This window comes from Bos taurus, chromosome 11 (genome assembly GCF_002263795.3).
Source record: "Bos taurus isolate L1 Dominette 01449 registration number 42190680 breed Hereford chromosome 11, ARS-UCD2.0, whole genome shotgun sequence".
In the NCBI taxonomy this organism is placed as follows: Eukaryota; Metazoa; Chordata; class Mammalia; order Artiodactyla; family Bovidae; genus Bos; species Bos taurus.
This window is the reverse complement of record NC_037338.1, coordinates 98866467-98893372: the sequence shown is the minus strand read 5'-3', so window position 1 is coordinate 98893372 and position 26906 is coordinate 98866467. Positions and strand designations below refer to the sequence as shown.

Sequence of the window (26906 nt, the reverse complement as noted above, 5' to 3'; positions counted from 1 at the left end):
TACCTTAGTGCCTTATATTGCCTTCTGGAAGAAATACAACTCAGGGCAATCATCAGAAAACAGGCACACAGGACTTCCCTGGTGATCCGGTGGTTGAGAATCCTCCTGCTAACTCAGGGGACACGGGTTCGATCCTTCACCCAGGAAGATCCCACAAGCCCTGGGGAAACAGCCCGTGTACTGCAACTACTGAGCCCATGTGCCTAGAGCCCGTGCTCTGCAACAAGAGAAGCCACCGCGACACGAAGCCCAGCCACTGCAACTGGAGAAAGCCCATGGGCAGCAACGAAGACCCAGTGCAGCCAAAGACAAACGAACAAAATACAGTCTTAAAAAAAAAAAAAGAAAACAAACACATAATTGTTAGAGATCTATAATTTGCAAAGAGACAGGGGGAATTCCCTGGTTGTCCAGTGGTTAGGGCTTTGCGTGCTCACTGCCCAGGGGCCCAGGGTTCATCCCTGGCTGGGAAATTAGGATCCCACAAGCTAGTTGACGAAGACATAAACAAAAGAAAATACGACAAAATGTGAAAAGGCAGGCGTTTTAGTAGACTAGGGAGAAGTGTCCTTACTTTCTAGTAAGTTTTGAAATTGAAGATAAGGTTCAGTTCAGTTCAGTTCAGTCACTCAATCGTGTCCGACTCTTTGCAACCCCATGAATTGCAGCATGCCAGGCCTCCCTGTCCATCACCAACTCCCGGAGTTCACCCAGACTCACGTCCATCGAGTCAGTGATGCCATCCAGCCATCTCATCCTCTGTCGTCCCCTTCTCCTCCTGACCCCAATCCCTCCCAGCATCAGAGTCTTTCTTCCAATGAGTCAACTCTTCGCATGAGGTGGCCAATGTACTGGAGTTTCAGCTTTAGCATCATTCCTTCCAAAGAAATCCCAGGGCTGATCTCCTTCAGAATGGACTGGTTGGATCTCCTTGCAGTCCAAGGGACTCTCAAGAGTCTTCTCCAACACCACAGTTCAAAAGCATCAATCCTTCGGCGCTCAGCTTTCTTCACAGTCCAACTCTCACATCCATACATGACCACAGGAAAAACCATAGCAGTGACTAGACGGACCTTTGTTGGCAAAGTAATGTCTCTGCTTTTGAATATGCTGTGTAGGTTGGTCATAACTTTTCTTCCAAGGAGTAAGCATCTTTTAATTTCATGGCTGCAGCCACCATCTGCAGTGATTTTGGAGCCCCAAAAAATAAAGTCTGACACTGTTTCCACTGTTTCCCCATCTATTTGCCATGAAGTGATGGGACCAGATGCCATGATCTTTGTTTTCTGAATGTTGAGCTTTAAGCCAACTTTTTCACTCTCCACTTTCACTTTCATCAAGAGGCTTTTTAGTTCCTCTTCACTTTCTGCCATAAGGGTGGTGTCATCTGCATATCTGAGGTTATTGATATTTCTCCCGGCAATCTTGATTCCAGCTTGTGCTTCTTCCAGCCCAGCGTTTCTCATGATGTACTCTGCATAGAAGTTAAATAAGCAGGGTGACAATATACAGCCTTGACGTACTCCTTAGAGTTAAGCAAAATGACTAGTATAAAGGAAAGAGGTAAAGAGATCTTGTTATAAGATTTGAAATTAGATACCAAAATGAGGTGAGAGAAATAAAAGGATCAATTAACTACAGAAAGGTCAACATGAGCTAGACTAAGAACTTAGCAAGGGAGAAGTGGTGAAGGTGTGGAGACATGGTCCTGCAACTGCTGTACTGGTGACAGTGTAACAACTTTGCATGCTGTATGTGGCACTTGGGATCTTTAGCTGAGGCAAGCGAACTCTTAGTTGCCACATGTGGGATCTAGTTCTCCAAGCAGGGATCAAAGCCGGGTCCCCTGCATTGGGACCACAGAGTCTTAGCCACTGGACCAGCAGGGAAGTCCCTGTCAGTGCTTCTTCCTTCCTGCTGGCAGATAAGCGCTGTGTGGCAGAGACCCAGGTCCTTTGTGTTCAGACAGAGGCAAGACAAGCCAACTGTCTGCAGTCTGCAACAGGACCAGAGTGTGGGCCTGGGTCATGCCGTCCTCTGAGCAGGACAAGTTGCTGTCCAGCATTAAAGGGGAGCTGGACTCACGTTCCCAGGCTCTGGGTCCTAGGCAGTTGCTCATTAAATCCCTGAAGCACTCTTTGGAGGTAGTACTTGTGGCTCCAACAGCAGCAGCTGCTGCTAAGTCGCTTCAGTCGTGTCCGACTCTGTGCAACGCCATAGACTGCAGCCCACCAGGCTCCCCCTTCCCTGGGATTCTCCAGGCAAAAACACTGGAGTGGGCTAGTCCCCATCAAATATCCGGGTGCTCAGCTTCATTTCCCAGGTGCCTTCAGTCAGTTTAGACCACATAGCTAGCTCTGGAACATTTGTCTGTGAGCAAAAGTGACGTCTGCCCATTTGGGAGTGAGTCAGTTCAGAGCTGATGTGTCTTCTCCATCTCTTTTACCCCCACTGTGGATTCCAGCAGTGAAGCTCTGAAATGTAGGAGGGCTATCAGACACTCATCAGACTTTGTGAGACAAAGGAACCTTGATCACATTCAGCCAAGGAGTCTGGTGGCTCAGATAGTGAAGAATCTGCCTGCAATGCAGGAGACCCAGGTTCAATCCCTGGGTCAGGAAGATCCCCTTGGAGAAGGGAATGGCTATCCTCTCCAGTATTCTTGTCTGGAGAATCTCACTGACAGAGGAGCCTGGCAGGCTAGCCCATGGGGTCGCAGAGTCAGACACGACTGAATGACTAAAAGGAGGTCTGACTGTTAAGGCAGCTGAGGCAAATTGCCTTGATGCGTACAATACTATTATCATTTCTACTTATGGAGGCCAAGCTAGCTGCCTGTGGTCACACCGCTTGTAAGTGGGCAGAGCTGGAATTCAAACCCAGACCTGACTTGCATGGCTGGTTTTTATTGATAGAGACTATACTTACCTCATGACAGCCTGTCCCTAAGCACTGCTATTGCATCTGAAATCTTGAGAATGTTCAGCATGGACCGGGCAGAGGGGCAGTGGGAATAGCCAGGGTAACTAGTTAATAGTGAGATCCTGCTATTCTTGTTTGCACTGAGCAGTCACAACACTCAGGCTGCACTTCTGCCAGTTGATGGCTGTTCATGGTGAGCATCGCGCAATGAAGAAACGACCACGGCTCACCCACGCTTGGCAGAGGGTTTCAACTGGGGACTGGAACCCCAATTCTGTGGATTAGGGACGAAGTCCTCCAAATGTTGCTATTTCACTCTCAGCTCTTACCTGCTCATTTCCCAGCTCACAAAGGCAGAGTTGCACACTAGAAACTTCAGAGTTAAGACTTGGGCTCAAATCCCTGTGGCCACTTACTGGGTGTCTAACTTTAGGCAAGTCACTGTGCCTTTCTGAGTCTCAATTTCCTCATCTGTGAAATGGGGATAGTAATACTAATTCCTCTTAGGATGGATTGAAGCATTGGAGGTAATGGATATAAAGCACTTAGCACAGTCCCTGGCATGTGGAAATCTGTTACCACATAGGGCAGGCTCTCTTTTTCCAGGTTAGGATCAGGGGGCTATCAGAAGAGAGGGAATCAGCATAGAGATTTCAACCAAAATCACTCATGTTTATTTATAAACAGGATACACATACACAGGTATCATTAGAATGTTTCAGGAAACTTGGAGCTGGTTCGGCTCCTCCTGACTCGGCTTGGGCTCTCTAGAAAAAGGGCTGTTGATGTTTTCTTGCTGGAAAGCCTGTGGGTTCGCTGGTTGGGCTTTCACTGCTTATGTCCACATCTGCCTGTCCCAGTGGGCCGTGGACAAAGGGCTGTGAGCTCAGTCATTCATGTCTAGGCCAAATTCTGGATACAACTCCTTGGTGGTGACACCTCGGATCACAGCTGGAAGGAAGGAAGGATGTCCAGTGAGCGAAGTGGGAGGGAGAATGGCCAAAGCCCTGGCCCACCCAGGACCTCCTCCTGGACTTTCTTCCTGCTCCCCTTGTTGGCCACATAATCTTCCTGCCATTCCTTCCAGGCTCCTCCACTGTGGGCCCTGTCCACTCACTCCAAACTGGACTCACTGAACCCTCACCCACTTGGCAGAGGAGGCAAAGCTCCCCAAGAACCCTTTCTCCACACAGAGCAACAAGAGTCACCAGCTGCAAATGTAAATCTACACTGACACTGTGCCTGTGACTAGCTGCAAACCCTGCCCATGTGCATGTCTGACCACTGTGTTTTTTTTTAATGTGGACCAGGTGCCACTAGTGGTAAAGTGCACTTGCCAACGCAGGAGATGTAAGAGATATGGGTTCGATCTCCAGTATTCTTGCTTGGAGAATCCCATGGACAGAGGAACCCAGAGGGCTTACAGTTACGAAGAGTCTGACGTGATTGAAGCAACTTAGCAGAGCACACAGCACATTTTAGAAGTCTTTATTGAATTTGTTACAATATCGCTTCTGTTTTATGACCTGGAGGCATGTGGGATCTTAATTCCCCGGCCAGGGATCGAACCCGCACCCCCTGCATGGGAAGGTGAAGTCCTAACTGCTGGACCGCCAGGGAAGTCTCTGCCCTTGCCATTTGGTGATACCATTCCTCCCGCTTCCTCAAAGACTCGTCTCTCCTCCCATGGAAAGGGGTCTGTCTCCTGAGAGGCCTGCCCTGACCACTTTCTTTCATCCCCACCTACCACCCTGTGAACACTTGAGTATTTTCCATCTCTGACCTTTGTTTCCTTCATGGCACTTCACGCATTTTATAATTCATTGATTTGTGTTTGTTTAGTTCGTGACTATTCCCCTTCCCAACTCCAACATCAAAACATAGTCACGTGAGAACAGAGACATTCAGATGTCTGGTTCACCAAAGTGTCCCCATATCCAGTGGAGTAGCACAGAGCAGGTCCTCAGGAAATACTCACTGAATGAATGAAAGACGGTAGGCTGCCTGCTTCAGGTCCTATGACCCAGAGGGACAGGTCTCAAGTTGGGTTCTGTCTACCGAGAGCTTACTCCCCTCGGCCTCTAGGCTACAGTCCCCTCGCATTCCTTTCTTCTTTTTTTTATATTTGGCTGCGCCAGGTCTTACTTGCAGCACATGGGATCTTTAGTTGCAAACTCTTAGTTGCGGCATGTGGGATCTGGTTCTCTGACCAGGGATCGAACCTGGTCTCCCTGCATTGGGAGTGTGGACTCTTAGCCACTGGACCACCAGGAAGTCCCCACATTCCATTCTTCTTGGGCCCAGGTCATCCTCCTCTCTTCACTTCTTTTTCCCTCTTTCCGTTTTCTCCCTCCCCTCCTGTGGGACCCATTCCCCAGTGAAATACGGAGAAGCCCTTCCTGCTGTGGAATCTCAGATGTTGACGGGGAATTCTGCGACAAGTGCTACCAATGAGGCAGCCGGTGGGCAGACAGCCCAGCTCTGAGCACTGTCCCAGATGGTCACTGGCAGTCAAACATCAGCGTGTCCAACAATGGAAGCCAGGTGATGGGACCGAGGCCACGTACACATTTCCTTACCTCCAGGTGCCTGTGCCCTGGCTCAGATCTCCGGATAGTGGGTACTGTGCTCAAAGAAGGACAAAATACCCCTTTGAGCCAAGAGTCACCCTTGTACTTTCGCCTCTGTACCATGCCAGCCACTTGAGGCAAGGCTGGGGTCTCCATTGGTCTGAGTAGACTCTGGGGCACTAGGAACCCTAGTCCTCAGGCAGGCGGGCGAGTCCCAGATTCCAACCTGCCTGCAGCTCCAAAGCAGCCTCTACATGAGGGGAAGAACCCCAGGGACTCAATGAGAGCCGTACAGCTGCTCTGCTAGGAAGGGCAGGGGCGTTCGGGGAGCACAGCAGCTGAGAACACTGCGGGTGGGGGTGGGGTGAGGGATGGTAAGTCAGAAGACCCAGGGGCAAAATCCCACCAGCCTGGCCCGTGGGGACTCTCTCACCTAGTCTTCCCAGCAGCATCTGGGCCGCATCCTTGATGTCATTATACTCGTGGAGCTGGGAGATGTGGTCCTCCAGTTCATCTACACTGTAGCCTCTGGGGTGGGAAACGGGGAGAGAGAGAGAGAATCGTTAAGAAAGCTGATAAAGCCCCCAGCTTCAGAGGTAATAAGGCCCTTACTCACTAAGGGCCTACTGGGTGCTCAGCACTGGGAACACAGCAATGCCAAGACAGACCCCACCCTCGTGAAGCTTAAGGTACGGCAGGGGATCTGCCCACTGTCTCACTCCTGGCAAATTCTCCCTGTATCCTTAGGGAGGGGTCTCCAGGCACTACTGGTACTATGTAACCCTGGTTAGAGCTGAGGGATTCACAGATGGGCACATGAGTGGTTAGTCAAATCCCCTCAAGCGTAACACGGCTATTCAAAGGTTCCTTGGTCTGTGCTCTGTGGCTGGAGCAAGAAGCATGGGAAAACCCAGGAGGTATGGAAGAGCCAGTGTCCCCTTGGCACTGAAAACCCACTTTCAGAGGGAGGGCAGGGCTCACGTGTGGACAGAAGCAGAGGCAGAGACCGTGGGTTCCAGACAGAGAGTGGGAGACCCATAGCTTTTCAGCTCCCAGTTCCCCTGGTCCTCCCAAGCCTGACCACGCCTTACCTGAGGCAGCTGCTGAGGCTGCTGGATGCCAATGGCACAGTCCTGTTTTTATGTTAAGGTAGGTTTCAGTTACTATTGCTGTTGTTCAGTCGCTAAGTCCTGTTGGACTCTTTGAGACCCCATGGACTGCAGCAAGCCAGGCTTCCCTGTCCTTCACCATCTCCCTGAGTTTGCTCAGACTTATGTCCATATCGAGTCAGTGATACTATCTAATCATCTCATCCTCTGCCACCCACTTACCATCAGGAAGCTTGCACAAGCCTCTTATCCTCATCCATGAGTTACTGGGCACTAGTTAAAAGTTTTCTAGAGCTTCCCGGGTGGTCCAGTGATTAGGACTCAGTGCTTTCACTGCTACGGCCTGGGTTTAAACCCTGGTAAGATCCCACAAGCCACATGGTATGATCCCCGCCCACACACACACACACACACACACACACACACACGTTATTCTAAGCACACTGAGGAACCCAACCAGACTTACTCTGATAATAGTTGGGAGATCTCCTTGTCCAACATGTCCTTCTTCTCCTTGAGTTTCTGAATGTCAAGCTGTAGAGAATCCTCGCTGGTCCTGTCAGCCTGGCCAGGTTTGGGAGATGGCCGCTGAGTGGCACAAAAAGTCAGAAGCTAGACTAACCAATTATCTACAATTCAGAACCCCCACATTGTCCCCTCAAAAGCCACTCCCTGTTTCAGTGTGGTAACAGACAACCTCTACCCAGAATAAGACTACATTTTCCAGCTTCCCTTGGAATTAGATGTGGTCCTATAACTAAGTTCTGGCAAGTGGAACTTAATCAGAAATAGTGGATTCTATGTCTGGGAACTGTCCTTCCGGGGAGGGGATACACCTTTCTGTGGCCCTCTTCCTTCCTGCTAGTGGAGGGACGATGGAGTTGAACAGTGTCTTGGATGATAGAGGCATGGGTCCCCGATGACTGTTTTAGCCACCACTATTCAGGGTTTCCTTTCACTTTCAGCCAAACCCAACTTTAACTAAAGGGCTCATCCTGGTTCCCAATCTGACCCTAGCGCATCCACTTCAGGTCTACCTCTTGGATTCTCCTCTCCAGTCTACGATTATAACCTCACTGGGGGATTTCCCTGGTGGGCCAGTGGCTAAGACTCCATGCTCGCAACACAAGGAACCCAGGTTTGATCCCTGGTCATGGAATTAGAACCCACATGCTGTAACTAAGACCTGGTGCAGCCAAATAAATAAATAAATATTCAAAAAAAATCTACTTGGGTAACAAAATGCTTCCTTGGGGCTACAGTTCATCTTTGTCCTTTCTGCATCTAAAAGCTGCGAAGGCAGTGCCTGACATGCTGCCAATCTTCAGGAAATGTTGGTTGGGGCCACATTGGGGTTTTTAACCAGTCAACAAATCATAAGTAAGTACTAGCTGCCAGGCACTGCCTAAGGCTGCAGGGGTTTAGCAATGGAGAAGACATCAAGCCCGGCCCCCTGCCTTCATGGAACATAGAGCCTAGTCCCAGGCATACAACACCCAAAATGATGCTCTTCCTCCAGATAGTTCCATGGAAAGCTGGACTCACCAGTCACACTTCATCAAAAAGACCTTCCCTGACCACCCCATCTAACCACCTCACACACTACCCCTTGTCCTGATGTTTTCTAACATCTATCACCACCCGGCACGTTGTACATTTCATTAATAATATTATTTTCACTGATGGCCTTATACCACCGGAGGGTGAACACCATGAGGGCAGGGACTCTGTTTTTTCACAGCTGATGGCCTTGTGTCTACAATAGGACCCAGCACATAAGTAAGTCGCTTCAGTAGTGTCAGACTCTGTGACCTCATGGGCTGTAGCCTGCCAGGCTCCTCTGTCCATGGAATTCTCCAGGCAAGAATACTGGAGTGGAAGAAAAAAAAAAAAAGAATACTGGAGTGGAAGAAAAAAAAAAAAAGAATACTGGAGTGGGTAGCCATTCCTTTCTCCAGGGGATCTTCCCAACCCAGGAATCGAACCTGGGTCTCCTGCATTGCAAGTGGATTCCTTACCGTCTAAGCCACCAGGGAAGCCCAGACCTGGCATATAGAAAGCACTATTTCAAATGAATTCATCAAATGAATGAAGGAAGGAAAAACAACCAATCAACTAACCAGCCGTCTGGAAAGTGTTTTGAAGTTGAAGTACCGTGTGCTAAGGGGGCACCTAACAGAGCAAGTGGCCTGAGCCTGAAGTGGAGCTGTGACTCCTCCAAGGAAGCTCAACTTTAAAGGCTGAGGAGGCATCAGTTTGGCAAAAAGCTGGAAAAAAGTATTCCACACAAGGGACAGCATATGCAAGTGCTGTAGGGCAGGAGAGAGCACCTGTGTTTGAGGGAATGAGAGTGGTTTCCATGTAGGTGGAATGGGTGAGGGAAGGAGGGTGGTGTGAAAAGCACAAAACCAACCAACCACTTGTGGCGATGTCAGGGAGGAGGAGAGACAGAGCCCCTTTGTAGGGTCTGGGGTAACACTGACAAAGGACAGGAACGCTGTTTCTTCTCTGAAGCCTGGCGGGCAGGAGGAAAAGATGATGCGGAAGGACAGAGAAATGACCTGGAGTTTCTCTGTGGAATAAGGTCAGCTGGGGGGAAGACCCTGAAGAGGGCTGGTGGGTGGGTCAGCCGCTGTTAGGGAAGGAGGGAAGGGCTGGGAGCAGCATACAGGGTGGAGGGCAGGGAGGGGGCACAGGTATACTCACAGGGGATCGGAAGGCCCCGCCGCAACTTTTGGAAAGTCCTGGTTGAATCCTGGAGAGGAAGCCGAGGGAAAAAGTCTGATTGGACCTAGAGGCCGCCTGGGGAGGAAAGGGGTACTGTCGGGGTGTGGAGAGGAGGAACAGCTATGAACCGGGACTGGATCCGGTTGGGAAGGGGACAGAGAATGGTTCTGGGATCAGGGTAGGGATTCTCGGAAAAGGGGGGGTTTCTGACAGGGAGGAGTGTTGGAGGAGTGGATGGCGGGGCGGGGGGCGCGTCTCTGGAGGTATCTGAGGAAAGTCTGAGGCAGAGCTACAGGGGCGTCACGAAAAGGGACTGGGAAAAGATGTGCTTTCCCCCTGCTATCAGCTCCTCGCCCACCTCCTCAGCCCTGGCGTCCGGGGCCCCCGACTCGGGGGGCGCTGCAGAGAAGGAGGGTCCAGGGCGAGGACGGAAAAGAGCCTCCTCAGGTCTGCCAGGTACTTGGAATCCTGTGACGGAGACTAAGAACGTCACAAAGCGTAGCTACGCACGCACTTGGCGAGAGCCGGCTCAGTCCTCTCCGCCGCGGTGGGCAGGACAGAGGCCGCTTACTCTGCGGCTGCGCCTTTAGCGTTTTTTGTGACTCCACCCTCTCTTTCGGGCTAGGCGGCGGCTTTAGCCGTGCGTCTCCGCCCCGTATCTTTTCCACTATCCAATGGGGCTAGAGAATTGAGGCCACCCCCATACACCGCGGCCTCCTAGTACCGCCCCGGTACCGCCTTCTCTTGGCTGAGTGGCACCGCGGCGCGGTGGCTGCCGGAAGCGATTCCGCAGAGGTTGACGGGATCGTGCTGATGTGGCCCCCCCTTCCCCCGCCCCGTCCCGGGATGTCGGAAGAAACCCGACAGAGCAAATTGGCTGCGGCCAAGAAAAAGGTAAAAATGTGCGGGCTCGCGGCTCCCTGACCCCTCCGAAGGCCGGGCCATGGCCAGAGTTTCTGTGCTGCCTCCAAGGCACACGGGGTGAGCCCCTCGGCGCCCCTTGGCGCCCCCCCCCCAACCAACAAAGTCTTCGCAGCCAGTCCCGCCCCCCCCACCCCTCCACCCCCCGGCTGCCCAGTCTCCGCCGCCTTCACTCGTCACCCCCAGGTGACTTTGGATCGGTGACCCCCGTGGCTTCCCACACCAGGCTTGGCCTTCGTCTCCTGTCGCCCAGAACCGGACCTCCGCAGCTCCCTGGTCTCCCTAACTCCCTGACTCCGAAAACCTTGGTCCTGGCCTTTGCATTTTCCCCCCACCAACCGCCCCCTCCCCTCAACGCGGAGCGGCTACTCGGGCGTTGCTAGGGATGAGTGCCATGTGGCTACGTCATAATGCCCCTCGGAACTGTCATTAATGCCTAGAAAACTCGGTGTTAAATTTTACCACCCAGTTCCCACTGTTTTCACATCCTTTCCAGTGTCTCTGGGTCGTGGCAGCAGCTTGAAAAAGGGGACTCGGGGGGCTATGGGACCTAGGTTTCAGAGGGACCTGGGTTTCAGGCTCCCTCACCTCTAGACTTGTTCCCCCATCGTTTGATGCTGATAGTGTAAAAAGCCTACATTTCCCCCAGTGATCTCCAAACATTGACAGTATCTCTGGGTGGCCATGGGAGGTGTTTGGTTTAGTTTGGTTTTCTCCCAGGTCTCTCTATCCAGAGAGACTTTCACATTTTTAATCGGAAGTTTCTACTTCACATTGTAATTTTCTGTGATTCTGAGACCAGAGGGCCGGTCACTCAGCATTTAGTGCTCCTCTGAGGAGCACATCCAGGGAAACTGAACTTCACAACTGGGAATCTTTCACAAGTCATCACCTCAACGTGGGGCAGCCCAAGTGCCACAGGATAAATATGGGACTGATGGGTCAGTTTTGCTTGATTTTCTTGGGAGAGAAAAAGCCTTTTATACTCAATATACTTAGGGATGACATTTGCATAGATCGGGATGATTATAATGGACTTCTCTCTGAAATGTGTTTGGGTTGTCCTCTTTCTGTTACGTTCCCAGATTCACTAGGGGTGTGTGTCTTCTCTACCTTCTGCCATTAGGATACATTGATGTAAAATTTTGAGACGTACTGGTGTGAAGCTCTAATAGAGATGGAGGAAGGGACCCTGATGCCTGATTAAATGTTTACTTTTCCTCTTCTGCTGCTGATTTTGCCCCCTAGCAGCTGCGGATTGATGTTGTAATCCAGAACTCAGTCAGAAGGCTGAATTTAAATTCCGTTGTTGCCTTTTATTGCCACCTTTTGCTCCTAGCCACGATATCAGTCCATTTCAAGTCATTGAGGATGACAGCCCTTGGAGGGTTGTTGTGGCGTTAAATCAGAAGGCGAAGAGTATTTTGTAAACTTTGAAAGTAGGATGTGGATCCAAGGGGCGTATAGTTCTCATGAGCCTCACTGCTTTTCCTTTTTACAGTTAAGGGAGTATCAGCAGAAGAACAGCCCTGGTGTTCCTGCAGGAGCTAAGAAAAAAAGAAAGATCAAGAATGGCAGTAGCCCTGAGACAACCACTTCTGGTGATTGTCCGTCACCTGAGGATGTGAGTCTTGCCTGACCGCCTTCCGGGGATGAGGCACTCACGGGGCAACAGTAGAGGGTAGTGGTTAAGATTGTGGAAGAAATGTCAGATATTGGCTAAGAAGTTTGGGTTTGAATTCTCCCTCTCCCTCTGCAAGGGATATGGTTTTGGGCAAATTGTTTAAGCTCGTTGGATCTGTGTCTCCACATTAGTAAAATTGGGGTAATACTGTCTTACACCAAGGAAGTTGAAATGAGATTGTCGTCGTTTTTATAATAATCCCCTAAAATAGAGCCTGGTGCAGAGTAAACTTTCAATAAAGCGTAGTTGCTAGTTGTCTTAACTGCTCTGGTGATCTTCCCCAGCCTCATGGGGAAAGCCAGGCAGTGAAAACAGCTGCTTGCCCTCAGACTTTCCATTTAGAGGCCCCAGTAGAGCCCCAGAGTGTGTTGAGGAGAGGGCCTCAGGCACTTGGATTAGGAGACCATCTGAGTTTTAAGACCATCTTTGCCACCAGCTTGCTGGGTGGCCCTGGGAAAATCACTTCCTCCCCTGGGCCTCAGTTTCCTCATCTGTAAAATGATACTGGTGGATCAGATTATTGTCTTTCAAGCTTATTTTTCAGCTGTAGCCCCTCTCCCCCAACTTTGTTCAAATGAACCCTTTTTCTGAAGTCTGGTTTTTAAGAGTCTAGGCCTGATGGTCTAAGAAGCTTTTAAGAGCTGCATTGTTCATCTGAGGAGCTATGTGACTGCATGGTTCAGGGGACTTTTCCATCTGTTTGTTTCCCTTGATTTCTGCCTTTGGCAAGGCAGCAAGTGGCTACTTGGAAAAATGACCCAGGCCGGTATTGATCCCTTTTGACCCCTTTCTCTCTTCTCCGGCATTCCATTGCCCCAACCCAGTGTCTTCCTTCCTTCCTTGACTCTCTTGCCTCTCTAAGCCACTTTTCTCTTTCTCCCCTGCCCTTGTTTTTCCCCTTTCGCCTCCTGTAGATTCAGGACATTCTGGAGGTGCTGGTGTCCGACCTTAACCGCTCCAATGGGGTAGCGATCCCCCCATTGGACAAGTGGAAGGTGAGGCAGTGCCAAGACCCCCTCTCTGGCTTGCTCCCTCCCAGCTCTGCATGCCCTGAGGCGTCTTTGTTGTGGGGGAGACTTTGTCTCTGGCTTATTTTATGTTGCTGTCATTAACCCTCGGCCTGTTCATGTCTGCTTTTTCACCTGCTTGGTTGATTGGGTTCTTCCCCTTGCCTCCCCCCCACCCTGCCCCCACCATCTTTTATCATCTTGGAGAAGGTGAGATGCTCCTTGGAGGTTAAAGGTAACTTGGGAATAGTTTCTGGAGCAGGTGTGTGGGATTAGGGCTCTTTGAGCCTTCAGTTTGAACGCCCGGTGGTGGTCTCAGACTAGGAGAGGTTAAATAAAACCATACCTTCAAGTCTTGCCCCCTGGGCATCTGTCCCCAAAAGACCAGTAGACCACAAAGCAGTTTGTGATTTTTTTAGTTCCTCAGTTCCTTTTGGTTTGGCAGTAGGGAATGTAGGGTTAAGAGAAAAGGAGCTTACTTTATAATAGTTACACAGATTGAGGTTATGTTTTCAGTGGGACTCACTGTAAGGGGTATGAGCTTCATCAAACACATGAGTGATCAAGACATTCTGCCCCTGTTCTCTTTTAAGAATCCACTGGACACAACTGTATGCAGTGGGCCATTGAAAGCAGACAGCTAGTGCTAGGTGCTGGAGAAGACAGGTGAAAGAAGCAAGCCAGGACGTGGCGGCATTCCAAATGCTCAGCGGGGGCAGAGGTTCATTCTAAATGGATTCCAGGCTGGAGAGGGTGGCAGCTGGTTTGAGGATTAGAAGTGGGGAGCATTCATCCATATTGCAAGTAGGGGACCCAGGCAGAGGGTGTGGTCACAGGTAACCGCCAGGACTATGAGCTCACAGAGTACTTTCGGGAAAGAAGGGGAGCCTGGGATGCACGTGGACTAGGAGATGACCTCCTCCAGACATGATGTTGGCACTTCCTCCTTAATTAACTTCCTCAGGGAACATCTCCCAGGCCAGAGGAGTAGGACTGGAAGGGGGCCAGGTCCTGCTGGAGGTGGGCAGGGGGAGCGGGGTGGGGCCAGGGCCCTGGTGGCTGGGGTGAGAGAGTCTTCAGTCATCAGGCCTGCTCACACCCAGTCACTCAGGTCTGTCCAGGTGCTGTGACTCACCCTGTTGGCTCTCAGAGGAGACGCTGGGCGGCCTGGGGAGGGAACATGGGCCTCCAGGAGTCCCGAAGCCCTGGCCCGCATCTGTCTGTCCTGGAAATGAAGACCCATAACCCCATGTTCCCTTCGTGTTTTATTTGTCTTTTTTTTTTTTTTTTGCTGCACTGCACAGCTTGTGGGATCTTAGTTCCCAACCAGGGATTATTAAACCCATGTCCTTTGCATTGGAGGCATGGAGTCTTAACCACTGGACCACCAGGGAAGTTCCCTTTCTTGTTGTTTTAAAATCCTCTCTTATATCAGTAACTGTTTCCCACTTAAGTTTTCTACTCTAGTAAAAAAAAAACAAAAAACACTAGGCCTGTGATTACAGTATCCTAGGCAGAGTTGATGACATTTCCAGAAATGAGGAATAATGGATAGAAAAAAGTGTTTTTTTTTTTCTTTTTTAATGGAATAGGACATTTGAGGGGAGTGGACAATGTGTTTTGAAATTCCATACTTAGTTTTATGATTCAAAATTATGAAATAACTTGGTTGTTCACTGAATTGTCATATTTTGTATATTTCAGTCTTCAGACAAGTCCTTTTTTCCCCTTCTGAGCTCTCTTGTTTCTAATGCTAGGGATCCCTGGGTGCCAAGATGCCAGGAGGGACCCAGGGCTCCCCAGGGCCCATGGCTAAGTGTGCTCCCCCCACCCCCGAAGTCTCACACCTCGCCAGCTGCCGAACCCCTACTCTTACCCATTAGATTCAGGAGTACAGGTTGGCAAGGCAACACCAGGTTCTGGGGTCAGAGGTTGCAGTGTGGACAGTTACCATGCCGACAGTTTGATTCTTCTTCAACTCCCCAGGCTCTGTGGTGCTTGCTCTAAGGCGGACAGTAGATTTGAGTTTTCAGAGGCCAGGGCTGCGGCGTCCAGAGAGTAGGCTGCCTTTTCCCTCAGGAGAGGTGCAGCCTCTCCCTTCCAGATCCACCTTGGCTGCCTGGCGCTCTTCCCTGGTCAAGCTTCAGCTGGTCAGTCTTCTTCAGTCTCACCTGTTGAACGTTAGCTCTCAGGAGCCAGCAGCTTGGACTCAGTGTCAGTCAGGCCTGAGCCTGGAGAGAGGCCGAGTGGGGCTCTGGTCAAGCAGGTGGATCCACCTGGGTGGGGGAAGAGGGGACTTCTCTGTGGCCCCTGGTCCTCAAACCCACAATTCTTCTCTAGGAGGCCAAGAGTAGATGTCTTCTCTCTGGTTTTCAGCTGTTCTCGGTTGGGTAGGTGTTTAGGAGCTAGGAGCTTGGGGTGGGGTAGTGGCCAGTTTTCTTTCCGCCTCCAGGAGCAGGAGGAGCCTTCTTGTTTGGCGGCTTCTTTCCCAAAAAAGGCATGACTCGAGGACACGCCCAGTGGTTGGGAGGAGGGATGGAAGGGAGAGCAAGAAGGAGGAGGCAGATGCTCTCTTCCTTTATCACTGCCACGTTCTGCCCAGCAGGGTCCCTGGGGAGGGTCACTCTGGCACAGACTGACCCTCTGGAAAAGCAGTGTCTGCCTCTCCCTGACCCGGCACACGTTCCTCTTACCTGCTGCGGCTGCCACAGGGCAGCCTGGCACTGCCTCTGACTGAGCTCCACAGAGGATGACACCCCATGTTCAGGAAGCAGGCCTCACGGCCCTCGCCCTGAGCCTTGGTCCAGGAGGCGGCAGAATGGCCCGAGTTCTAGGCGAGCCGTAGCCACACCCCTGCGTGGCTCCCAGCACGTGTGACTGTCACGACTGCACAACACCGGTCCTGCCCGCTCTGCACCCCTGCACTCATGACAGCGAGGCGCTCTTTGCCCTGCATGGCCCCCTAACCCCCTGCTCTGTTCTGTGACAGGCGCCCAAAGACCGCGCCGCTCCTGTTACACCGTCTGCTGATGACACCGTGTCACCTGGCGGTGTCCCTTCCCCCAGTGCTAGTCCCCCCCGTGTCACTAGCATGGCATCAACTCAGGTTTGTGCCTCTTCCCCCTTGGCCAGCTCTGTGTTTGCCCCCCTCCTATCTCCCGGAGGACCAGACCTCCTGCGGACCCTCGTCCTTTTTTTCCAGGTATCTTGGCTCTGTGAGCCAGGTGCCCTTCCTGAGGACTGGGATGGGGGAGCCCAAAACCAGACTCCCCTTAAGCTTCAGGGAGATGGAAGGTGGTTGGAATGAGCTTGGTGCCTGTGGGTGGTTCTTACTAAAAATTGAATGACCAGTTCCTGTGTTTCTTCCCAAACAGAACCATGATGCCGACAACGGTTCTGGTCCCATTGACGAAAGCACGTGAGTGTCTCCCACGAGGGCAGCAGTCCCTAGGCCACTGCCCCATGACCCCCTCTTTCCCATCGAGCCTCCTGCACCCCTGACTGCTGTGTTCATCCCCAGATCCTTTTCATCCACCGAGGGCCTGCGACAGCTGTCTCAGCAGCTCAACGGTCTTGTGTCCGAGGTACCCCGAAAACTGGAGCTCGGCATGGGTTAGAGTAGGAGGGAAAATATGCTAGAAAGAAACTGAGGCAGAGACTCCCCAAAGGAAGGGAAGATCCTGGGACCAGGCAGCTTGGCTGGATAATGTTTAGCTGATCATTACTTCTCTGAGTCTCCTCTTTGAAGCCATGCAAATGAAGGGGTTGGATGATGAGATTGGTTACATTGTTTGATCCTGCAGATAAGAGCTCTTTGGGAGGGGAGGAACAAGGGGGAACTGAGAACCAGGAGAAACTGGCACAGGGAGGGATTAAAGGGCAGGAGGCAAGTTAGGTGGAAGAGGAAATGTTGCCAGTTGATGGGGAAGGCAAGGTGCTGGAGGAGGTCAGAGAACATCTCCATGTGAGCCCTTTCGTCTCTCCTAGTCTTCATCTTACATCAATGGGGAGGGCCTAGCATCTCCTGCTAATATAAAGAATCTGGAGGTAAGTGGGCCTACACTGTGGCCCAGTGACCCTGCAGGCCAGCCCTGCCCCCTACCTCCTCCCATGGCGGGGGCTGGGTGCCCCACCCAGCTGAGACAGCCCAGACACCCCCCAACCCTAATGATTGCTCTCTCTACCTCTCCCCCACCCCTCCTCCACCTCCTCCTCCTCCTCTCTGCATGCGCCTCAGAGCCGGTACCAAGAACTATCAGTAGCCCTGGACTCCAGCAATCTAACAAACAAACAACTCAGTAGCAAGATAGAGGAATTGGTAAGAGTCCGGTGTTGTCCCCTGATCCATGCTGCCAATATGGGGCTCCGGTCTCACCCTGGGGCTCTTGAAGAAAGGGGCTGGGGATCCCTGGTGCCAAGGGAGAAGGGGGTGCTGGGGGGCCTAGGTCTCAGCTGGAGGGACCCCGGAGCATGGCATGCAGCATGGCTCTCTCTGTGGCTGCCCTCTTTGCCTACTCTGTTCTCCAGACACCTCTGCTCGAGTCCTCCCCACCTTGCCATGGGTCTGTTGCCTGTAGGGGAGGCACTAGCTTGACTGATGTGTTCCAGCCCTGACGCAGCCCCTGATTTGTTCCCACTTCGACCTTGGACAAGTCACCTCTCCTCCTTGGCCTTTAGTTTCCTGAGGAGGTAGAATCAGAGGGTGTCCAAGGTCCCTTTTAAGCTCAAAAAAAGATTTCAGGGTCCTATTCATTCATGTCGTATCGGTGTTAAGAACAGAACCTGGCCAGTGGTGTGTTTGCTCAGCAAACATTCCTTGAATGCGAGCTGGCAGAGGGTGGTCTTCACCTTCTCAGACTCCATCTCTAGAGGTTTATGTCATTGTCCCTTCAAGGGAATCAGATCCAGACTCTTGCTGCTGTAGCCATGAGCAAAACCTGCCAAGGCTCAAAGACTCTTAGCTTGAGAAGCATTCGTTCATTCATGTCCCCGTGAACCCTCCCTTTCTAATCCCTTCCTGGCCCCTGCCTGTGGCCCCTCCTCCTTGGTCTGAGGATCATGGGGGAGGAGGACAACCTCAGTCACTTTCCTTTGCCTCTCCCCGCAGAAACAAGAGAACCAGGAAACTTTGGATCAGCTGGAAAAAGTAATGCGATTTCTTTGTTTCTTCCATGGCTAATGGGGCTTCCCTGGTGGCTCAGTGGTAAAGAATCCATCTGCCAATGCAGGAGATGAGGATTCAATCCCTGGGTCAGGAAGATCCCCTGGAGAAGGAGATGGCAACCCACTCCAGTGTTCTTGTCTGGGAAATCCCATGGACAGAGGAAGCCTTTTGGGCTGTAGTCCATGGGGTCGCAAAAGAGTCAGACATGACTTAGCGACTAAACAATCCATGGCTGATGGGTTTGGGGGAGGATTCAGATGTAGAGGACCATTCTCCTCTTGGCTGCTTACAGCCTGGAGGAATAGGTGGCTTCCCTCTTTCCCTACTCGCCCGTCTTCCACTCCCTGGGTGCCGATTATCTGTTCTCATTGGTGGGCCTGTCCTGGGCCTGTGGTGGCATCCCCGGGCGGGGCACATGTCCTTTTCTCGTTCACTTTTGCCTCCTCCCAGTAAGAGTTGTTTCTTCTCTCTTTCTGCAGGAAAAGAAGGAATTTGAGCAGAAGCTTGCAAAGGAGCAAGGGGCTCTGAGAGAACAGCTCCAGGTGAGTGGACTCTTCCAGGGTCCCTTGCGGCCCCCAGGAAACATTGCTTTTGCACATTCTCAGCACTCGTTTGGCCTTTCTCCCAAAGGTCCACATTCAGACTATCGGAATTTTGGTGTCAGAGAAGACGGAGTTACAGACAGCTCTGGCTCACACCCAGCAGGCAGCCAGGCAGAAAGCAGGTGGGAATCTAGGCACCCTTTTACCCCTGGGCTGGCTAGGCCTTTGGTGGGATTCCTTCTCTGGACTTCCCCTCTCTGCTGTCATTTTAGGGGAGTCAGAGGATCTTGCTAACCGCCTGCAGTCTTCCAGGCAGCGCGTAGGAGAGCTGGAGCGGACGCTGTCTGCAGTCTCCACGCAGCAGAAGCAGGCCGACAGGGTGAGCCCGGCAGCCTGCGCATCCCCTGGAGGTCATGTGGAAGGGTTGTGAGCCTAACGGTCTCTGCGGCAGCATGGAATGACTGGCTGCCCACACGGCAGCACTGTCCGTTTCTTGCTGCCTTAGAGTTGTGTGGTTGTGAAATGCGATCTGGACACGAGTTGGTTGCCGTGGGCGAGTTGTGGCGAGGGGTGGGGGAGTGCCACCTAGAGCGAGCACTAGATGAGCCCAGAGCCTGAGTGCCAGCCAGCCCTGCCTTTAACTGCATGGGCTCTGGCTCAGGTGCTGGGTGTTCAGGCTGTGAAGGTTCAGATCAGTATTTTTAGTCCATGACCACACTAAAAAGGGAGAAGTACATGTGTGTAATATATATGACATGTTGGAAAGGACTCATATAAAACCCAAGGAAGGAACTTCCCTGGTGGTCCAGAGGCTACGACTGTGCTCCCAGTGCAGGGGGGGAGCTAGATCCACATGCTGCAACTAAGGCCCAGCGCAGCCAAAGAAAGAAATATTTTTAGAAAGCCCAAGGGAGAGGAACAGGGTGCTTAGAGACCCGTCACTTTTGTACCTTCTGAGTTTGGGGTTATGTGAGCGTCCCATCCATTCAAAAAATGAACAAAAGATTACAGTGCAATTTAATCCATCCCTCGTAGTCATTCCCCAACCCCAGGGCAGAAAACAAGGTTGAAGAATCCCAGGTCTAAGTGATTTTAGGCGAGCTCCTTAACCTCTAATATTCTGCATTCACCGATAAAATGGAGATAGTAGCTGCCTTCCACGGTGATTGTGAGTTGGAAATGGGAATGTTGGCTAAGAAAGGGTTCAGAAAAGGTTCAGATGTGATGCTGCTAACAGTGAGAACGGTGGCCAGCCCAGAGTCAGACTGCCCCACCTGTCTCTTCCAACCTTCCCGAGTTCTTACTAAAACCACAGGAGAGCATGAGCTTGGATGTGCTTTGAAAAAACGTAAAGCCTCACACCAGGTGAGGACGTGTTGCTGGGAGTCGTTCTGTTGCTGTTGTTGGTCTGCATTTTCCGCCTGCCTTCTCCTGACCTCGCCTTTCTGTGTTCGCAGTACAACAAAGAATTGACCAGAGAGCGAGATGCCCTCAAGCTGGAATTATACAAGAACAAGTAGGATGGGGAGTGATGGGGGGGACTGGGAAGTAGGGGAGATCCAAGGGAGTGGGGTGAGAAAGAGGGTACATGTTTGGACGTGTGCAGAGCCAGGCTGTCAGTCAGCCATGCCCCTAACCCCTGCTGTGGCCTCAGGCAGCTTGTGTCTTCTCTCTGGGCTGCCACTTGAGACTTCTGGTGCTGGGGTCCCTTCCAAAGTGACTTTTATGGCAGGAGTAGTGGGTGGATCACGGGAGCATTCCTCTCTGTTCAGTACTCACACCTCCCTCCGTCGCCTCTGGCCACAGTAAGAACAACGAGGACCTGAAGCAGCATAACTCAGAGCTGGAGGAGAAGCTGCGGCTACTGGTGATAGAGAAGTCAGCCATGAAGCTGGGCATTGAGGAGCTACAGAAGAAGCTGGAGATGTCGGAGCTGCTGCTGCAGCAGGTAGGGCTGAAGCCCTGGGGTGTGCGAGACCCACCTGGCAGGGCCAGGGCCTCTCGGGGTCATTGTGGTGCCCTCCGACCAGGAACCAGAAAGTGTGGATCCTTGTTCTGGTTCTGCCATAGACTTCTCTAGAGACAAGAGAAAGAGTGGGACCTTGCCCAGATCTCAGGAATCTGATATGGCTTATTTGTTTATATATATATATTTTTAAAGCATCCTAATTGAAAACTGTTGTTTTATGGATGATATTGGGTTGGCCAAAAAGGTCCTTCGAGTTTTTCCATAACATTGCATGGAAAAACCTGAACAAACTTTTTGACCAAACCAATAGTTGTAAGGCCAGCCCGTGAGTTTCCGCTTCCTTCCTCTTGAATGCCAAGCCTCCAGGTAGACAGAGTGCCCAGGTCAGTTTCTTCTTCATTGTTTTGGCATGCCCAGCAAATTTCTGCCTTCCTGCCACCTGTAAGGGTATGACACGTTCCTATATTGGAGTACTATGTAACCATTATAAAAACTTAAAGTTATCTTGTTTTCAGCAAAGTGAAATTAAGTTGCAGAACCATATATGATACTATCCCTGGCACTGTGCATCAATGAAGCATGTTTGCATACCTGTGGAAAAGGGTCAAGAAGGATACACACTGGATTGGGGAGGCTGGGAGAACTTTGAACACTTACTATCAGAATTGTTTACATTGAGTATTTAGTGAAAATAAAGCTATTTTTTAGTGAAAATAAAGTAGACATGGTACTAACAATATTAAGGATAACCCTGAGTTGTATGCTGACCTTTTGGGGGTGGGCGTTGTGTGGATCAGCCTGGGCCCCCCAATCTAACTTTGTTTTTCACCATCCAGTTTTCTAGTCAACCTGCCCCTGATAGCAGCCAGCAGTTACAGCAGGCCCTGGAGGAGAGGGCACAGCTGGAGACCCACATGGAGCAGGTGAGGCTTTACACACAGAGGGGTACAGGAGTCCCCAGATGACCATGAGTAGGTGAGGCCCCCCCTGTGACAGCCCCTGCTAACTTCTGCACTCCTTTTGCAGCTGAAGGATTCGCTGAGGCAGCTGCAGGCAGAGAGAGATCAGTATGCGACAAATCTGAAGGAGGAGAATGCCATATGGCAGCAGAAGATGCAGCAGGTGTTGGAACAGGTGAGGTGTGACCTTCAATCCCCCCCGCCCCCCACCTTGGATAGGTCACTTGGTCTTCCTGGGCATCGTGTCATTTGCTGTGCATAGCTGGAGGTGGACGTGTGTATCTGGAGGCGGGGGTGGACAGGCCTACGGTCAGCCAGCCCTTACTTGACCTCTCCTTCCATGTGCGCCCCCACCCCCATCTTGGTGCTTTGAGCAGATGAGCAAGTTGAAGGAAGAAAAGGAGCGCAGCGTGTGTCAGGCTCAGGAGCTGGAGACCAGCTTGGCCGAACTGAGGAACCAGATTGGTGAGCTGGGCCCCAGGGACCTGGGGATGGAGGCCGGCGTTGGGGCTGGTGAGGGTGGCCGAGATTGGATGTGGGTGGATGGAAGGGCATCATGGCCCAGGGAAAGAGATCCATACCAGCAGTTGGCAAGGCTTGCAACTTCTCTGAGCCTCAGTGTCCCCATCTGCAAAAAAAGGGGTGAAGTGTGCCCACTGTGGTCTGAAGCATAAAGAGCTCTGAACGTGTCTTGAAAGATTGAGCCAGGAAGCCAAGACTGGGGGCAAGGAGGCCGAGTTAGGAGCTGTGGACCCCGAAGAGGGTGCTTTGGACGCGGCCCAGCCAAGAGACCCTGATGGTGTGCTCCCTTCCTCAGCTGCGCCCCCACCCCAGGAGCCCCCGGCAGGGCCCTCGGAGGCAGAACAGCGGCTTCAGGCGGAGACTGAGCGGCTCCAGAAGGAACTAGAGAGCCTGGCTGGGCAGCTGCAGGCACAGGTGAAGGATAACGAAAGTCTGAGTCACCTGAATCAGGAGCAGGAGCAGCGGCTGCTGGAGCTGGAGCGGGAGGCCGAGTGCTGGGGGGAGCAGGCGGAGGAGCGCAAGCAGATTCTGGAGACCATGCAGAGCGACCGCACCACCATCAGCCGTGCGCTGTCCCAGAACCGCGAGCTCAAGGAGCAGCTGGCCGAGCTGCAGAACGGATTCGTCAGGCTGGTGCGCAGCCCCGCCTGCCCAGCCCTCTCTCCTCCCTGGCCAAGCCCTTTGGGGGTGGGGTGAGACACTTAACCCCTGTGGTGGCCTTGGTTTTCCCACCTGTAAAATGGGTGATATGGACCTTTCATGACTGGTGCCCACAAAGGCACCCTGGGAGCCAGAAAGCCCCGCTTGGAGGGACGTGGGAGGGTATGAAGGTGGGTGATCTTTCCTACCTGGCTCCACACTTACCTGAGCTCTGTGAGCTCCACACTTCCACTTCCCCCGTGGACAGATTCTGGAGTCTCCAGCTGCGTAGGGTGGCCACTCACTGCCCTTCTCTCTGTGCAGTCCAATGAGAACATGGAGGTTACCAGTGCACTACAGTCCGAGCAGCACATCAAGAAGGAGTTGGCCAAGAAGCTGGGCCAGCTGCAGGAGAAGCTGGGGGAGCTGAAGGAGACGGTAACCCCTGCCCCCAAAGGAAGGGCTAGGAGACAGGCACCCCTCCAGACAGGTGGGTGGGGGGCAGCCAGAACAGGTGACCCTGGGGTCCTTCAGAGCCTGTGACTGATTACCCCCTGGCCTCTGACTTTCAGAGTTGGGTAGCCCTATGCCGTAGGTCCTTGTCCCTGCTAGAGGCATCAAGCCCCTAATTAGAGAAAAGAGACATACGGTGGCTAGCTCCTTGGGTTCAGCCCTGGATTCCAACCTCGCATCTCTAAGGCTCAGTTTCCTTATATTAAAAGGAAGTTAGTATTTTTCTCCTAGAAGCATTGGGGGATTAAAGGAGAATCCTGCAGGGAAAGCCGCAGGCATTCAAGTGTGCACCTCACAGCTGTTGGCTGGAAAAGCTGTTCTGCTTTTCCACTCATCCACAGCCTCGAGTTAAGATAGAAAGAAGCTTGCTATGAGGGGTGAGGCTCGGTGAAGGCGGCACGGGGCTCTGGGCAAGGAAGCCGGGGCACAGGCAGCCGGCAAAGCCCTGCACAGTGTCTGTCTCCGACCGAGGGGTCTGTGCCCGGCCTCCCCGGCCCAGGGGCTCAGACTGTGGAAGCAAGCCACCCCCCGCCCTCACCCCCCGGGGTCTGCCCGCAGGTGGAGGTGAAGGGCCAGGAGGTTCAAGATCTGCAGCAGCAGCGGGACGAGTACCTGAACCACCTGCAGTATTACGTGGCCGCCTACCAGCTGCACATGGCCGCCTGCCAGCAGCTGGCCTCGGATAAGGAGGCGCTGCACAAGCAGGTGCTGCTGCAGACCCAGCTCATGGACCGGCTGCAGCACGAGGAGGTCCAGGGCAAGGTGGCGATGGAGGCGGCCCGCCAGGAGTTACAGGAGACCCAGGTGAGAGCGTCGGAGCACTGGGCCCCTGAGGGAAGGCCTGTGGCCTGTGTCCCTCCTCACTCTCTTCCCTGGCCCCTTAGGAGCGCCTGGAAGCTGCCAACCAGCAGAACCAGCAGCTTCAGGCCCAGCTGACCCTCATGGCTGTGCCTGGGGAAGGTCAGTGGGGAGGCCTGGAGGGAGGACACCGGCCCGAGGAGCAGGGGGACGTCTGGCAGCATGGCACCGAGTGGTTGTTCATTCCTGAGTTACATGAGGCCACGGGGACTGCGGGTCCCCTTCCCCCCGGCCACTGGCTGGCCCAGGGCTGCAGAGTGAGGTTGGGGGCAGATCTGGGCTCCGAGCTTTCTTCCAGGCCTGCTCCGCCTCCGTGATTGGGGGGCCTGAAGACCCCCTATCTGTCCCCAACAGGAGATGGACTGGAGAGTGAGGAGCAGGATGAGGAGGCTCCGAGGCCTAAGCTGAGCGTGCCGGAGGAGCTGGAGAGCCGAGAGGCCCTGGTGAGGGCCTGTCTCACTCCCCCCACCGCCACCCCACCCCACGCCCAACGGTTCCTCTCAGACACCCTTTGCGGTTTCCTCCCTCCATCTCTGGTCATCCCCCAACCTCCCCTGGGAGCCATGGTCAGCCAGCGTGTCATTCTCCAACCACAGGCGTGCACCCCGAGACCCTGAGAAGGGGCGTGTCTCTTTGCCTGCCCGCCCACCCCTCTCTGGTCCTGCGTGTCTGCCAAAAAAGCATGTGTGCCCTCTCCCCCGCAGGTGGAATTTTTCCACTCGGCCTTGGCCAGTGCTGAGGATGAGCAGGCCCGGCTACGCAGGCAGCTGAAGGAGCAGAAGCTACACTGCCAGCGCCTCTGTCACCTGGCGGCCACAGCCCAGGATGGGGTGGAAAAAGAAGCCCCCGCCCCCAGGACTGGGGGAGACAGTGTGCCCGCGGAGGCCCACCAGGCCCTCCAGGTGGCCATGGACAAGCTGCAGGTGCGTGAGTTGCCCCCCAGTGGGGTCCAGGAAGGGTGGGGGGCCCTGTGGGCAGGTCGCTGCTGAGCCCTGACCCTGCCCTTCTGGCCTCAGGGCCGCTTTACAGAGCTCATGCAGGAGAAGGTGGATCTGAAGGAGCGGGTGGAGGAGCTGGAGCATCGCTGTATACAGCTGTCTGGAGAGACGGACACTATTGGTGAGTGGGGAGGCCGGGCCCGGGATGGGGGCGGGGGGCTGGATGCGGGCAGTGCCACATCGCATCTGACCCGTCTGCCCTCCTCGCCTCCCGCAGGAGAGTATATCGCCCTCTATCAGAGTCAGAGGGCGGTGCTGAAGGCCCGGCATCAGGAGAAGGAGGAATACATTAGCCGGCTGGCTCAGGACAAGGAGGAGATGAAGGTAGGGGTCCTTCTGCCTGTCTCTGCAGGCCAGGGTGGGGTGCGGCAGGGCTGCTGAGTATCTCTCCCTCCAGGTGAAGCTGTTGGAGCTCCAGGAACTGGTTTTATGCCTGGTGGGTGAACGAAATGAATGGTATGGCAAATTCCTGGCTGCCCAGAACCCTGCTGGTGAGCCCACTACAGCGCCCCACACCTGCCAGGAGCCCAGCACTGCTGACAGTGAGGGTGGTGAGTAGCACCCTTGGGGGAGTGGTGGGCAGGCAGGGGCGAGCTGGTACACCACTCTAAGCTCTGCCGCCCTCTCTCCCCAAAGGTCTCCAAGAGGTGAGCCTCGCCGACACTGTGGAGCCCCAGCAGGGGACCCTGCCGGGCCAGACCACCCCTGAGAACCCCACCGCGCAACAGATCATGCAGCTGCTGCGTGAGATCCAAAACCCCCAGGAGCACCCAGGCTTGGGCAGCAACCCTTGCATCCCCTTCTTCTACCGAGCTGATGACAATGACGAAGTGAAGATCATGGTGATCTAGTGGCCTGACACTGGCAGGCAGAGACCACAGCCGTGGGGCCCGGGGGCTTTGCCCCCACCTGTCCCTGCCTCCCCGTCCCTCCTTCCTGGCCCCCCCTCATCCCTAGACTAGCACGCGGAAACCCTTGAAGAAAGGGGTATAAGCCCCCCATCCAATGAGGGGAGACAAACAGGTGCAGACCCCTTGCCATCTTGGCCAGGGCTGTGTCTTGATATCTGGACTGTTACTAGTTCCAGAGAAACAAAGAGCCAGAGGCTCAGTTAAAGGCAGTTTATTTAAGAGGCGGGCCTTCTTGGGGAGCAGGGGCTCCCTGGTGGCCTCCTCACCCCTACCAAGCAGTCCTTTCAGAGGGGCTCATCCATCCTCTATTCAGAGGCACTTTGGGGCCAAGTGCCCCCTCCTTGCCCAGCTTGACAACTGGGCAGCACTCTCACAGGCCTTGGGACAGTTGGGCAAATTGAGGCTAGGCAAGGACATAAGCTGGTGGCGGAGTGGGCTCCCTCCCCAGTGTTTATACTGTAACTGTGTAACATTTTGTATATTCTGGAGGTAGGGCAGCACCCCCGTATCTCAGCAGAGGTTGGAGCTGGTGAATGGGGAGGAACTTCTATTAAATATTTGGGGCTGGGGAAACTTATTTATTAATAGTATAGGGTAGAGAGAGAAGGTGGAGGCGGGGACGGGTTTGTGCCCGGGTGATTCGACTCCTGTTTCGTTTCACTTTTTATTTCTGAATAAATGAATTTAGCCATACTGCTTGTCCTGGTGTGTGCCTTTTTTATGTCACTGGGCCCTGAGGTCTGTGCCATGAGCACTGAACAGGGAGCAGGTCCTGCCAACAGAGGGCAGGCTTCTGGTTGTGCCCACCTCCAGGGTGTCTGGGCACGTCCAGCGGGGCTGAGATCTTTTGAGGCCTGTCACCCACTGCCGCCTGGTGAAGCCTGGGGGACC

The 26906-nt window shown here is 53.2% G+C and overlaps 2 protein-coding genes and 1 long non-coding RNA gene across 11 annotated transcripts; 1 reads left to right on the top strand and 2 right to left on the bottom strand.

Annotated features, from left to right (window-relative positions):
- Positions 1 to 3573: 3573 nt before the first annotated feature.
- On the bottom strand, positions 3574 to 10032 carry SWI5 (SWI5 homologous recombination repair protein). The gene is made up of 6 exons (XM_059891612.1): positions 10027 to 10032; positions 9687 to 9808; positions 9308 to 9356; positions 7068 to 7189; positions 5926 to 6020; positions 3574 to 3873 (listed from the first exon to the last, which is right to left on the bottom strand). The coding sequence occupies exons 1-6, from the start codon at positions 10030 to 10032 to the stop codon at positions 3809 to 3811; spliced, it is 459 nt and encodes a 152-aa protein (XP_059747595.1). The 3' UTR covers positions 3574 to 3808.
- A 46-nt stretch (positions 10033 to 10078) lies between these two features.
- Positions 10079 to 26708, top strand: GOLGA2 (golgin A2). 9 transcript variants are annotated; one of them, NM_001192195.1, is given in 27 exon segments: positions 10079 to 10222; positions 11751 to 11873; positions 12848 to 12928; positions 15930 to 16046; positions 16315 to 16358; positions 16461 to 16524; positions 16928 to 16987; positions 17178 to 17258; positions 18048 to 18086; positions 18584 to 18646; positions 18735 to 18828; positions 18919 to 19025; positions 20104 to 20162; positions 20453 to 20594; positions 21452 to 21538; positions 21642 to 21749; positions 21952 to 22039; positions 22392 to 22729; positions 23060 to 23173; positions 23807 to 24052; positions 24133 to 24208; positions 24461 to 24549; positions 24811 to 25029; positions 25123 to 25225; positions 25322 to 25428; positions 25502 to 25655; positions 25741 to 26708. In NM_001192195.1, coding segments are annotated over 27 exon segments (3099 nt in total). In that variant the 5' UTR covers positions 10079 to 10141; the 3' UTR covers positions 25956 to 26708.
- On the bottom strand, positions 19641 to 22397 carry LOC132346638 (uncharacterized). The gene is made up of 2 exons (XR_009496557.1): positions 22156 to 22397; positions 19641 to 21054 (listed from the first exon to the last, which is right to left on the bottom strand). It is a non-coding gene; the product is annotated as an uncharacterized lncRNA (long non-coding RNA).
- Positions 26709 to 26906: the final 198 nt, after the last annotated feature.